Below are 15,165 nucleotides of genomic sequence, written 5' to 3'. Positions count from 1 at the left end.
CCTAAGAGGGGGCCTGTTCAATCACGCTTCAGTGATTCTCTATATAAGCAACCAGATTTTTTCCCCAAAAGGGGGGCTTAATTGCGGACCCTTAAATCTGCCTCTGATCAGAACAGATTAACACTATTCAGTGTATAGGATAACTGTAAGGTCTTCATTTTATATTGACCTCATTTTCAGCATTCATTGATTAAAGTAACGTTTTGGTGACAAGGTATATTTTTTTCAAAAATAGGTCAATTGATTCGGCGGTGTATAGAATGATTGTAAGTTTGAACCTTTAATGTCCATATGACAGGGTAATGTGTCTGATCTGGACATTAGTTTCATGGTTTATTGGTACATGTTAATACGGTTTAACCGTTCATGTGATACCTTTAGCAAGACCTTAATCTTTTATTTAATGAATGACTGTAATATTTTTTTCTGTCTATGAAGAATTAACATTAAAAAAAATTGGTGCACACTGAATAACGTGCACAGCGGGTTATTTAACAGTGTGCATCACATTTTTTAAAGTTATTTCGAATAGACAGAAAAAATATTACAGTCATTTCTTATAATTTAATTCTAAATTCTATTTTAAACCGTAGAAAATCATTAAAAAATGTGGATGACATCACGGTCACATATGTCTTTGGGCTGATAACAAAATAACGTCAGCCAATCAGAAGACGCGTTACTTTCAAAATTTAATTTTTCAAAAATGTTTTAACAAATTTGAATCATATTCAGTATAAAGTGTTCACTCATGTATTACTATTATTTATGATTTCTATTGTGTTCCATTGTCATACTTTACTGTGGCTATACTTTTTTGTTAAATGAACACTTTAATGCAGTGGTTTCCTATGTGTTTACTTCCTAATTGGTATTATCAAGGATTTGTATAGTTAGATCTAACTATACGAATCCTTGGTATTATTTAATGGTACCACGGCTTTGTCGTTTCACTCTGTCATGTTTTTCATCTAAATAGAATCATTCAGAACAGTTTTTTTTTTATCATAACAGCTAGTACAAGGACACGGGAAAGATGACCCCCTACTCAAATCAAATTGTCAATGATATTACAATGGTTAGTTTTCAATGAATCATGTAACTGCAGGTGATTATGGTTTCCCTTTAGCTGTCAAATTCATGTTCATCGATTTGACTCAAATTCCTATATTTGGTTTATAACAATTCAAAACAGTTATTCAAATCATAAAAGGTCTAAAATACTTTACGATTGAATTTTCATCGGAGTTCAGTGTTTTTGTGGATTTACTTTTATTCGTGTGTATTATCCAATTAACTGTTGGTTTGACCTCCGAAGACCTCCGTTGGTTATATAAGGGAGAACTGGAAAAACATAAACATAGATATACATAGATTCTGAACTCGTGCAATGTGATTTTCGTCGAGACTGCAACTTTTGTTGCAGAAAGCTCGACATAGGGATAGTGATCAGGCGGCGGCGGCGGTAGCTAACTTCAGAAAAGCTTTATATTTTAGAAGGTAGAAGACCTGGATGCTTCATGCTTTGTATATAGATATTCAATGAACTTTCCGTCAGTCACATGCCCAATGTCTTTGACCTCATTTTCATGGTCCAGTGACTACATGAAAAAAAAAATTACGATTTTTTTTGTAATGTAATGTAATTCTCTCTTATTATAAGTAATTGGATAACTATATTTGGTAAGTGCGTAGCTTGCAAGGTCCTCATGCCCGTCAGACAGTTTTCACTTGACCTCGACTTCATTTCACGGATCAGTGAACAAGGTTAAGTTTTGGTAGTCAAGTCTATCTCAGATACTATAAATTAAGCAATAGTCTAGTATATTCGGTGTAAGGAAGGACTGTAAGGTGCACATGTCCAACTGGCAGGTGTCACCTGACCTTGACCTCATTTCCATGGTTCAGTGGATATAGTTAAGTTATTTTTTGTGTTTTGGTCTGTTTTTCTTATACTATTTGCAATAGGTCTACTATATTTGGTGTATGGAATGATTGTAAGGTGTACATGTCTAGCTGACAGGTGTCATCTGACCTTGAGAAGGCGAGACATATCAGCGTGTGCACTCTTGTTATATGTCTGTTTAATTTCATATTGTAGAATAAAATATGTTGTTATCATCGTTTTTACCTTAATAAGAATGATGTGAAAGAATCGAATCAATCAATCAAATGATTTGTTTGAAGTGGACAATCGTTGTTAGGAGGAGTCCATACATAAACAAAATATGTCTGCAAAAGATCCAAGTACAGAGTCTTGTATCGACCTTTCATACAAGACGCTCACAACTAAGAGTTCTTTCGAGATTAAACTGCACACAAAGAGCCTAATTCCAGTATTGAAATCAGAATTTGTTATTATTTTTTTCGTACCACATTTTTTGAAGAGTGGGTTTTAGAATGATTTTTTGACGAATACTTTAATCTTGTCATAGCATATGTGTGTCTGGTTAAAGTCTAAGCCTATTATCAAGTGTTCGTCGTTGACTACTGTCTGCCACATTTGATTTTGTTTTGTTTTGTTGTACATATCTGGTTGTTTTCTTTTGTGAATTATTTCACATTTTCCCATCTTGGGGTCTTGTTTTGCTTATTAAAACGGTATCTAGAACAACACTGACATGCATATGGTGTGCTTTTGTTTCGTGTTTAAGTCAGTGATTCTATATCGGACTTTCGGTGATTTCGAATTCTGAAGAGGTTGTATTAGTTTAAAACAGACAAATTAGTTGTCGGTACATTTTGATTTCTTATCTAAATTGATCTTGAGTACGAGCTATTTCAATAATACATTAAAGTGACATTGATTTTAATTTGATATTGGACTTTTTGTTAAATTCGATGTACACCACATGTTAAAGTCCAAGCGAAGTTTTGATATTTTATATATCGACAGCAACTCGTTCCTGACTAGGCTGGGAAACTGGCTCACTGCTCGACAGTAAACTCGAATAAAAGGTTTGAACAGAATCTCAGGCTTTCTCCGTGCTAGTTTTATCATTATTATGTCTTTTCCATTAGGTTTTGAAAGTCGATTACATACTTTTCTTTATTCTTAATCCAGAAAATATGACTTGTCTCCATAAAAAGCATCCTTTTTAAAGTTGACAAAAACTGACAACTTAAAAAGCTACAACAAGCAAGATGAAGTCATGTTTCAGTTCAAAATTGACAACAACTTAACAAAACGTAAATATATTTTATTTTAAAACCAACAATTGATAGACTTTGTAATATAGAACCGTTAAGTACCCTCAATAAAATATTTGAACACAATGTTATAAAATCGTTATGGAATTTGGAATCGTGCAACGCCCATGAGAGTCCAACAGTATTTGTGTTGGCGAAATGTAGATAAAGTGTAGGAAGATAATGAGTTATTTCATATTTATGGCAATAACATTCTGATACTGTTGAGGGACCCCGAGCGTAACAGATCTATTCGTTTATTGTCTGCATTCCATACACACAAATGAAAGAGGAAATTATACGTATAAGCAGAAAGTCTTCAGAAGTTTTACACCGGCCTGGAGAACCCCATTTTATAGTTGGTGGTCTGTGATTTTCTGCAGTGTCTTATATCTTTGCTTATTAATTTTAACTTAATTTAATTGAATAAAAGTCATTTTCAAAACAAAGACACCTAGAAAAAGAAAGAGCAGTTAAGCAACTAAAAGAAAGAAAAAATGTCCACTGAACATTTTGACCATTACACTTTCCTTGCAACATTTGTGGACAAGAAGAGGACTACACTAGCAACAATCTATTTTATACTTTGACCCTGTCCCCTAGCCCTGATCCTATATTTTGAAAAATAATGCTTAAATTGTTCTTTGGATCAATAGATTTTTGAAGTTCTCGTCTAATAATACATTTTTGAAAAGAAATACGAACAATAAGCAACATAACTGTAGCAAACAATAAACCAATTGGTTTTACGCGTGAACAACTCAATGTTTGTTCATTAGAGGATCGCCTTTTTTGGCAGCAACCTCTCTGTGTGGTCCGCTAAAATAAGGGTTGTTCTTCATTTTCTCAAGTTTAGATTGAAGTATTTCCATGATGCGTTCATTGTCCTGCAAGTAGAAAATATAACCATTAATATACAATTCATATTTAAAAAAAACAAAAAAACAGTGTTGTCGGTGAAAACAATTAGAGAACAAAGCTTGATTAGTAAAATAATCAGAGACTTGTGAACTAAAAGAGTTATCAGATTGTGAACTTTCAACGGTATTGCAATGCGCGTTATAATAACAGTTCTTTCTCAGATTGCTTGTTAAAATGCTGAGTGTACGCCTGAAATATTTTCCAGTTGCTAACGACTGACTCAAAAGCACAGTCAAAAGTCGTTGATGCCATTTTTCTGATGCCTTTGATCCATTCAGAATACTTGAATTTAACATATAATTTTAATGGTAAATAAACGGAACATATACTTAAACAATGCATTGTAGTGCACTAAAATCTGATTTGTTTTCTAAATAGAATATTGCAGGAAGTATCTTAATATGTAAAGAGTTCAATTTGTATACTTTATGATTTTCAACTAAACATTGAAGGCCGCATCATATCGCGAGATATGGTCTAGTTCCCAAATACACGGACTTGTTATACGTATCTGGCTGAAAGTAACAAATAACTACAGCATAGTACTTAAAATGTAAAACTAAAAACAGACAAATAAACAAAAACCAAACACACAAACAAAATACAGTTACTTGATATAGGGCATCATACCTATTTCGATGTCTAAGTATGATGAGACGTTCAACCTGGGACTATTATATTATATCCAGGTTGAACCCTTTAAAGACATTTATTCATACAGAAGAAGATTAAAAATGAAACATGCCATAAGTGTTCTGTCAACGACGACAGTAGAAAGCTATACTACATTGCACGACAAAAAATGTCTAGCAGGTATAATGCACAACACATACCAAAAGTAAGCAATATATACATTTCTTTGAAGCCACAAACTGTTTAGAATAAAGTATAAAAATCAGATTAATGAAAACACAAACCACAGAAAAATGCATGCAAGCAAAATGAGATCAGAAAATACTAAAAACAAGGCAAAATGAGATTAGACAACACTTAAAGCAAACAAAATGAGATAAGAAAACACCAAAAAGCAAGCAAAATGAGATCAGTTACAGCTTAATTTGCAAGAAAAGCTCAAACTATAGTGCGCTAGTCTACTAACTACAACGGACAATAAGAACAAAGTGGACTAACCCTTCTATATCTCATATGGTTGCCACCTTTCTTCTCGCGTTTCTCTAAACTCATACTGTCCTGTTGGAAAATGGACACAACGTTAGTTTGAAGAGAATAAGACAAACCGTATTTCAACCTGACCCGAATCGAGATAGAAAATTAAGTCCATTTAAGCTCTAGTAGGTTTTAAATAAACCAGGAACATATATATTGATATACTGTTTCCAGATTGCGACTATTTGATTCAGTTGTTCCTACCGTTATTTGACATTATGTTGAATTAAAAAAAAACTTAAAATTGTCAAAAAACGAATGTCTCATTCAAATTACACATCCGGTTACCATTGAGCAATTTGCATGCAGCTTCATAATAAGAAAGATATTCAAATTAGATTCCTTTCATTAGTTAAAATGACTGAAACCATAAAATGGCCATGGAGCTATTTCTTTACATGCATCTGTAAAGTAATATGGACCCAATAGTTTTACTGGTCGCCAACTGGTTTATCGAACTACTTTTAACGTAAAAATGAAAGAACTAAATTTTAAAGTAAGCGCAAAATTTGACTGCAAGTCAAAACTTTATAACAAAGACATCTTATGAACCTATAAGACCTATTACATTCCAAAGCTAGAGAGTTACCGCCACCATTTTGTAAAAAGCGTATAAATATAATACTGTATGTATTTCCACTGTCATTCTCTTTACCATCAGTCGCCGTACATCATTTTATAAATAGTATAGGTAGTAAACTATTTGTAGCTTTTTTTCTTACCAAATCTGAGTTTGAGTTTTGCTGCATCCATTCTGGATAGTTTCCTGTTTGCTTAATTTCCTGGTCATTTTCAGCCGGACATGAAAACATGTGTTCTGCATCGCATGGACAGTCTTGTTGTTTTAACAGACGGCGATTATTGTCAAGGGAATTCTCGAACTTTTCCACGCAGTTATCATCAGCTGAAAAGATAGATAATCATGAAACAAAATCGATTTATAAATATGGAACTGAACTTACACAATATTCTATTATGATTGTAGGCGTTATTGATTTATTGATCTCTGGTCATTTGTTGATGAATTGCTCGCACCCTTTGTTCGTTTCAGTTTGAGAAACATAAATATAAGAGTGGACCAAGAAGTTTTAAAAGGAAATGCACTATTGGATAAAAAAAAAAGGGGGGGTGGTAAGTCAAGTCTAATTTTTTTTTATAAGATTATGGTGTTGGGGAAAATCCAAAGAAAGGAATTGAGCCTTTAGATCCATCTACAGTATTTGTCCGATATTTACTCGTGAAAAATAATTAAACCATGGAAAAAGAACTGTGTTTGCCTCTTACACTCTTGTTATTCAAGTATATTTAGCGCAAGTTGTATTTAAAGAATGAACAATTTTCTATACGTTTCGAACTGGGTTTCACTGAAATATGTATTCTGACGACAAATGAAGAGTTGGTTATAGAAGAAGTATTTTTGGTAGGACAGAAATAAGGGGGCAACAATTTAACTTCAAAGGGGTTGGGTTTCTGGTGTTTTTCCGAGTCACACATTTTTTAAAGTTAAACGGTTGTTTTCTAATGTATTTTGCGAGTATAAACATGATCTTACCTGTATATCCAACAGGGCAAGGATTTGGTGGGTTACAGTAAGCTGGAAGAACTTTGTCAGTTTTTACTTGTTTAGGATTTTCTTTTCCACCTCCTGTTCCACCTAAAATAAAATCAAATTTATTCATATATGAAACAAAAAAATATTAGCTCATTGTTAAGCCTGAACCACGAAAGGGACATATCATCAGAAAGTAAGAGCACGTATATGATGCAAGAACACTTTCACAAAATCAACATCTTTCCTAAACAGCTATTTTCTCAATTGATCGTTTTGCAAAATATTTGCGAAATGAAATATTACATTAACATCTTAGAAAATTACTAATTGGAAACCATTTTTTTTTCACTTACATTAAAAGAAAAATCTTTAAAATGCAAGTTTTATACCATACTAGTAATCTTGAATCTCTATGTTTTGTTGACACCTACTCAGCGACTTTTATGAAATTATATTAAATTCTGATTTTATGATCTGAATGATATATTATGATATTATATGAAATACTAAAACTTAAACTCACCAGACATGGACTGGTATCCCCAAAGGCTAGGCAACTGTTGTATTAATTCTGGGTCCCTGATTGATGCTCTGCTGAATAGATTAGGGTCATCCATGTTTAAGGACCAATCATCAGGCATACTCCTCCCAACAAGTTCGTCGTCATAGTAACCATATCGTCCACCTGACTCAGGTTGTTGGAGTTGATAGAGCTGAGACAGATCGTTGAGGAGGAGGTCGGAATAGCTGGCTCCTTGTGTGGTATATACTGTCATTGACAGGGCAAAAATAATGGGCAGCATGTTTAAGCCTACAAAGATTGTAATCGTTCATATACAAAAGCAAAATGTTAACGAGATAAGTATTTTCACTTATACAATTATTCTTAAGCACATAATTGCTAATCGACACAACCGTTCTAATGACGTTTCTTAACATTTAAAGAAACCACTGAAAGTAATATCTTTGGTTGTAGTTCATGCAATCCGTTGCTTAATAGAATCTCCATATGGATCCGGAAAAGGTTTCCATGATAATGAACAATATGTGCAGAATAAAGGGGGGGGGAGATAAAATGATAAAAATGAATATTGAATGGAGAAAAAAGGACAAAAAGCAAAATAATATAAAAATGAAGGACCCATCCATTAGTCAATTACAGACTCTATATACTAATATATCTCTAATGCCAGTGTGAGATATGGTGTCCAAGATCACAATTTTATCATACCATGGAAGTAATATTCAATATTACTTCCATGATCATACTGATCTTTAATTAAATACGAAACTTTCAATAGGATGTTTAAACGTGTTGTATAATAGTTGTAATTATATTATCTTGCTGAGTAATCAGATTATTGCGTGCATCTTTCAATCAATAATTTCATTTTGTGGAGCTTACTTTTCATTTTCTCTCTGAAAAATCGATTTCAATTCCATACAAGACATTCTTGATTTGAAATAAGCCAAATGTTAAATAGTTACTGAATTTAAATTGTAAAATTAAGTTTGTTGTTTTAGAAATTGTTAAAGATAAATGGAAAATGGTTATGATGCTATCCTTAATATCATTTATTGAATTCTAGTCAGAAATATAATTAGTCTTTTAACAGAAGTTTTATTTAGCTGTGTCTTTTAATTAAAAAAAATATACATATATTGGTTTGTTTTGAAACTAACTAGCACATGTCAAAAGACTAACTCACCCCTTTGTAGATATAGCTCTTGATTTAGAAGTATCTTATGTCCAGGCTGTTTTGTTTTTGTAATGGCGCTGGCTTTCAGAAATGGAATTGATTGCTCTGCTTCCGTCACTTCTCCAAGAAAGAATCGATATGGTGACAGAAATCAATTCCAAATACGTCAGAGCGGAACACTGTTGTCATTGGTGATAATTGATAACTGATAACGATTTTATCGTGTATCAGTATTTAGTGATAAAGTTGGAAAAATGAGCCTTTTGTTTATGCAAAAAAAATATATTTAGTGGGTGGATATAGACAATCGAACGTCTTCTATTGGAAAATAATTACATTACATGGAATAAGTGGAATGTTTTAGAAAAACAACAAAAAAAAAACGAAATCCGAGGAAAATCAAAAAGAACTAATTAAATGGTAACTTGAAAGCTCAAAACCATCAGACGAATGGATAACAACTTTCATTTTTTACATATATTTTGTCAGGTTTGATTTAACATGCTCTGATGTCTACCTAAACTCCTCACTTGTATCACACACAGTCGCATAAAATTCCATTATATTGACTTCAAAGTGATGTTTAACCATTCGAGTAACGTTTAATTTTGGCTTACTAGAATTTCAAAAATTACTTGAGAAAAAATTCAAGAGTTTACTGTTATTTTGCTGTTTTACATGCAACATTGGCACGAAGAGCTAAAACTGGAAATCGACAAAAATATCGATTGTACTTTGATTAACCATTTTTTCCATACCAAAAAAAAAACTACGAAAAGAAGCATTCAATTCCCATATTATAGGCACCTATAGTATGACCAAAGTTGTAAAAAATATTAAAAATTAAATGTATTAAAAGTGAAAACTATCCCGCAAAATCAATTTTCAATGAGATCTTCATTTTCATAACAAAATAAGCCACACAACAAGGTTCAACCCATATTTTATTCCTAAAATGTCATGTACAAAGTCAGGAACATAGCCATTGTTAAATTATAGTTTGTTTCTGTGTGTGTTTCCTATTGGTGTTTCTGTTATGTCGTTGTTCTCCTCTTATGTTTGAAGTGATTCCCTCAGTTTTTGTTTGTTACCGGGAACCCCGTTTTCCACTGTCCAACGAATTGATTTTTTTTAATGAAAATTGTAACCCACGATCATATATGTATCCACAAAAGAATTTAACACATTAGTCACATATTTTTATGTAATGTGTATACGTATTGTTGTGCAAACTGGACCAAATCACCCACACACACTCTTTGATGAAAGCCCTAATGAATGTGCATATCATATAAGAGTTATACAAAATTAGAAATTAGAATATTATAAACCAAATTTAGAATATCCTGAATTAGTAGTGAATGAATGCAATATTTGTTTGTCTATGAAGTACTTACATAAAAATGTGGTGCACACTAAATAACACGCTACGCGGGTTATTTTTAAGTGTGTAACACTTTTTTTTATGTTATTTCGAATATACAGAAAAAATATCGTTTCTTATAATATAATTCTTAATTCTTGAAACTACAGTCATTCCTTTAAAAAACCATGAAAAACGTTGATGACGTCACGGTCACATGACAAAATTATGTCTATGGGCTGATAAACAAAACGACGTCAGCCAATCGGAAGATGCGTTACATGCAAACTTTTTTGAATTGAAATTCATTATAGTATGTTGACTTGAGTGTATGCTGATTTATATTTTATTTTTCTATCCTTTGATATGACATAACAATACATTTTTATTCTAATGTTTTTTTTTTAATTAGATACTGCAATGACAACAATGATCAATGCAATGTCCTGAATGACCATCCGAACACGTTAGACAGTCAGCTACGTAGTGGCAAGCTGAAATATAAACAAAAAGTTACAATGAGTATGTTCAACATCATATACTAGTGTATATAATTAGCTATTAAAGGTACCAGGGGCCGTGTCAACGAAGCTGTCCTAGGACTAAGACATATCTTAGGATGGTCTTAGGACATGTCTTAGTCCTAAGTCAGGTAAACGAAAGTCTCCTAAAATAAGATATGTCCTAAATTTGGTCCTAAAGTTAGGATATTCAATTACTAGTAGGTGTCTTAGGATAGTCCTAAAGGTTACATCATACTAAAACGTAATAAAAACAACAAATATGGTATAAAGTCAATACTAACAATACTAATACAATATTAAACAATCATTAGATAAAATTAATTAAAAAAAAAATATTGTTAAATGTTTGTTAAAGATTTAATTGTATTATATTAAATTATTTCGTGCTACCTTTTTTGAAGCCTAAACAATACTTCCATCATAAGCAACATATTTTATAATTTAAATATGGGGAAAAGTTTACCTCTTTTTGTCGAGCCTTCGACTTTAGTTGGAAAAGCGAGACTAAGCGATCCTACATTCCGTCGTCGTCGTCGTCGGCGTCGTCGTCGTCGTCGGCGGCCACAAATATTCACTCTGTGGTTAAAGTTTTTGAAATAATAACTTTCTTAAACTATACTGGATTTCTACCAAACTTGGACAGAAGCTTGTTTATGATTATAAGATAGTATCCAGAAGTAAATTTTGTGAAAATAAAATTCCATTTTTTCCGTATTTTACTTATAAATGGACTTAGTTTTTTCTGCGGGGAAACATTACATTCACTCTGTGTTTTTTTTTTAAACGATCTAGAAGATTTCATGGTTAGTAAAAATATTACAGGACTTAAAACCTTATCAGAAGATCTTGAAAGAGAATTAGAAATACATCTAAAACTTTTTATCATATTATACGCAGATGACACGGTGCTGTTGGCCGAAACAGCACAGGATCTGCAGACGCAACTCAATGCCTTTCATGACTACTGTAGGGTTTGGAAACTGAAAGTAAACGTTGTCAAAACTAAAACCCTAGTATTTGGTTTGGGACGTTTGCCAAAAAATCTCCAATTTACTTATAATGGCATAAACATTGAGTTAGTAAAGCAGTTTAACTATTTGGGTATTGTGTTTACTAAAACAGGAAACTTTAATATGACTAAAAAATATATATCCGATAAGGCCTTGAAAGCCATGTACGAAGTCCTGAAAATAGGAAGGATGTATCAGCTTTCTGTTAAATGTCAGCTTGACCTTTTTGACAAAATGATCAAGCCCATTCTATTGTATGGGTGCGAAGTATGGGGCTTTGGTAATAATGATATCCTGGAAAAGATACATTTAAAATTTTGTAAAATTCTTTTAAACTTGAAATCCTCAACGCCAAATTATATGGTTTACGGGGAACTAGGTCGTCATCCAATCGAAATAGATATTAAAGTTCGAACAGTACTATTCTGGGCAAATTTGATATCCGGTAAACAAGCAAAGTTTTCCTTCATATTATATCAACTTTCTCGTCATATGAACGATCACCATAATAACCAGATAAAATGGATCCTGTTTATACAAAAAATATTTCAAGATTGTGGTTTCTCATACATATGGGAGTCACAAAATTTTGTTAATAAAAAATGGTTAAAAACTGTTATAAAGCAGAGATTGCTAGATCAATATATTCAGAACTGGAATTCCCTCATTTAAAATTCACCAAAAGGTATAAACTACAAAATTTTTAAGAAAAACTTGGAATTCGAAGAATATTTTAATATTTTGGACTTCAAAGACGCTTTTGTTTTTTGTCGATTTAGAACGACTAATACTAAGCTGCCGATTGAAACAGGAAGATGGCAAAACGTGATCAGAGAAAACCGCTTTTGCAGTCTATGTAACAATCGACAAATAGGTGACGAATATCATTTTATATTTGAATGCAATTTTTTCCATCAAAAACGAAAAGAGTTTTTAACTGCATATTTTACAAAACGGCAAAATACAGTCAAATTCTCTGAACTTATGTCAAGTACAAGAAAACCAGTTCTGAAGAAGCTTTGTTCTTTTATAAAAAATATGAATACTAGTGTTTGTACTCCTGGCTTGTAACTTTTGTAACCTCTCTCGCTTGTTTTGTACATATTGTAAATATTTATTGTTGTATTTGTTATCTCTGTACCGATGTAATGCATTGCCTTTATGAGAATAAAGATAGATAGGTTAAAGTTTTTTTAGAATTTTAATAAATTTCTTAAACTATCCTTGTTTTGTACCAAACTTGAACAGAAGCTTGTTTATGATCATAAGATAGAATCCAGAAGTAAATTTTGTAAAAAAATAAATCCATGTTTTCCGTATTTTACTTTTAAATGGACTTAGTTTTTCTGCAGGGAAACATTACATTCACTCTGTGGTTATTTAAAGTTTTTAAAATTTTAATAACTTCCTAAACTATCCTGGGTTTGTACCAAATTTGGACAGAAGCTTGTTTATGATCATAAGATAGTATCCAGAAGTGAATTTTGTAAAAAAAATAACTCCATTTTTTCTGTATTTGACTTTTAAATGGACTTAGATTTTCTTCCAGTTAACATTACATTCAGTCTGCAGTTAAAGTTTTCAAAACATTTATTAGATTCATTAACTATCCTAGTTTTTTACCAAACTAGGACAGAAGCTTCTTACAATCATAAGATAGTATCAAGAGGAATATTTTTATTGATTTATCTCATTTTTGTTGAGCCTGCGATTTACAGCAAAAGTAGGCGAGACACTGGGTTCTGCGGAACCCTTACAATTTTTTTTACCTAATTATGATTCGTTACATGTAATGAAATCGAGTGGACCTAAAGACAAAACTAGTTGATGTACTAAAATTGCAGCACGAATATCACAAAGTTTTGTGACCATTTACTTTTGTTTTCGTATTAAATTCATTTCTATCTTTTATCATAATTAATAACGTATTTATTAGTATTCCGTAGAAAAAATAACTTTTATTTTGCGTTAATTGTTTTCTAAATAGGAGTCATCCTCCCTCTCTTTACGTATAGGTTCTAAAATACAGTTCAATCTTTGTCATACAAATCTCTACATATATTTTCAATTAAATAAATGTGTTAGGATGGTCCTAGGACCATCGTAGTTAGGACAGTCCTAAGACAGCTTTGTTTTACATCCTAAAACATGTCTCAGACACGTCCTAAGACCATCCTAAATAATGTCCTAAGACCTATCTTAGGACATACCCTAGGATACTTTCATTGACACGGTCCCAGGATTATAATTGATGGCGTCAGACGCGCGTGACGTTTTCGTAAAACTCATCAGTGACGCTCAAATCAAAGTAGTTATAAAGCCAAACAAATACATAGTTGAAGAGCATAAGGCATTGAGAACCCAACATTCCAAAAAGATGTCTCAAATACGACTAAGGTTATCTAAGCCTGAGATTAGAAAATCATTCCTTTTTCGAACAAATTCAAAGTTTTGTAAACGGGGAATTTATAAAAATGACCACATAGTTGGTATTAACGTCATCACCGATATGCTGACTAGTGGGCTGGTGATACACTCGAGGACGAAACGTCCAACAGCAGTGGCATCGACCCAGTACGTTATAAAAGATACCAGGATTTTAATTGAAGTTAATAGTAAACGAGTCAGTGGATGTTATTTGTTGACGCATATAATGCATGGGTTAACGTTGTAACGGATATGCACTAGCACGGATAAACAAATGATATCGGAGTATCTCACGATTGTGGCTGATAATCGTTTTCTTTTTCTCTCTTATAAATTAAATGTTTTTTTTGTATAATCCATGAAAAATAGATATTTTGTTTGACAAAATGAATGCAAATTGAAAGCAATTTGTTTTTAGTAATTATTTTGTTACACTTTTGTTTCTCTCATTTATTAAATGTTTTTGAGTGTATAATCCCTAAAGACATTTTTTTTCTTAACAAAACTTACCTTGGTGCACGTTGGTGAGTGCATTTTCCACAAGCGCAATGACCCCACTGACATAACTGTGTCCCAACTTGGCAGAACCCGTCACATTCGGTACGATGATGACATGTCTTCATGGACTCAACAACTGCCAAAGAAAATAAAGCTTTATAACTACATGTCATATATGTTTCATTAGGAACAGTACGTTTGATTTGCTGACTACAATTGCGAGGTACAACAATACCATCTTTCTATTCCCGTTGAAAATGCAACTAGCTATGACCGCACGTGTTACCCGTGACAATTTTAAAAACAAATCATCATGATACATTAATTTTAATTTCTGTGTTGTACCCTATTTTTGATATTAAGGACTTTCCGTTTTGAATTCTCGCCAGGATTTGTGTTTTTCACCGTCTTTTTCATGGTTGTACCATGACTGAATGTAATTATAAGAATTAAATGCTTCTTTTTAGAATTTCATATGATTGCATAAGTGTTGACCATGTGCACATTAAAAAAAAAATAAAACCCCTCCGCGCTTAATACAAACTGTGCTTTGGTCAACCGTTCGGCTTTTACACCCCAATTAAATTATTAAAAGAAGTTCTAGTATTTAATTCTTAAGTAAATTTTATGTATCTGAAGCACTGTTCTGGAAAATATCAACCAAATAGTTAAGATACTCCAAAGTTGAAGAGCATTGAGGATCTAAAATTCCAAAAAGTTGTGCCAAATACGGCTAAGGAAATCTATGCCTGATAGTACGTGCAGGAAGTGAATTTCGTTGACACATTAACCTCGTTGATAGTCTACTGATGTA

General features: G+C 32.5%; 1 protein-coding gene across 2 annotated transcripts; it reads right to left on the bottom strand.

Moving 5' to 3' along the window:
- Positions 1-3,185: 3,185 nt before the first annotated feature.
- On the bottom strand, positions 3,186-8,719 carry LOC134710113 (neuroendocrine protein 7B2-like). Of its 2 annotated transcripts, XM_063570311.1 has the most exons (6): positions 8,539-8,719; positions 7,353-7,640; positions 6,830-6,931; positions 6,000-6,181; positions 5,242-5,301; positions 3,186-4,076 (listed from the first exon to the last, which is right to left on the bottom strand). In XM_063570311.1, the coding sequence occupies exons 2-6, from the start codon at positions 7,630-7,632 to the stop codon at positions 3,951-3,953; spliced, it is 750 nt and encodes a 249-aa protein (XP_063426381.1). In that variant the 5' UTR covers positions 7,633-7,640; positions 8,539-8,719; the 3' UTR covers positions 3,186-3,950. The 2 variants fall into 2 exon arrangements, with proteins under 2 accessions (XP_063426381.1, XP_063426382.1); XM_063570312.1 differs by lacking the exon at positions 5,242-5,301.
- Positions 8,720-15,165: the final 6,446 nt, after the last annotated feature.

The sequence above is a fragment of the Mytilus trossulus genome, chromosome 3 (genome assembly GCF_036588685.1).
Source record: "Mytilus trossulus isolate FHL-02 chromosome 3, PNRI_Mtr1.1.1.hap1, whole genome shotgun sequence".
NCBI classification, from domain to species: domain Eukaryota; kingdom Metazoa; phylum Mollusca; class Bivalvia; order Mytilida; family Mytilidae; genus Mytilus; species Mytilus trossulus.
Note: the sequence above shows the minus strand (reverse complement) of the source record. Positions and strands in the feature narration are given on the sequence as shown.

Bases quoted from the DNA above. Each gene is read 5' to 3' on its own strand.
- LOC134710113 (XM_063570311.1), bottom strand. From the start codon at position 7,632: ATGCTGCCCATTATTTTTGCCCTGTCAATGACAGTATATACCACACAA. The intron at 6,932-7,352 runs GTGAGTTTAAGT...ATTTTATTTTAG, and splicing joins GGGATACCAGTCCATGTCTG to GTGGAACAGGAGGTGGAAAA. The intron at 4,077-5,241 runs GTTAGTCCACTT...TTCTACTTGCAG, and splicing joins ACCATATGAGATATAGAAGG to GACAATGAACGCATCATGGA.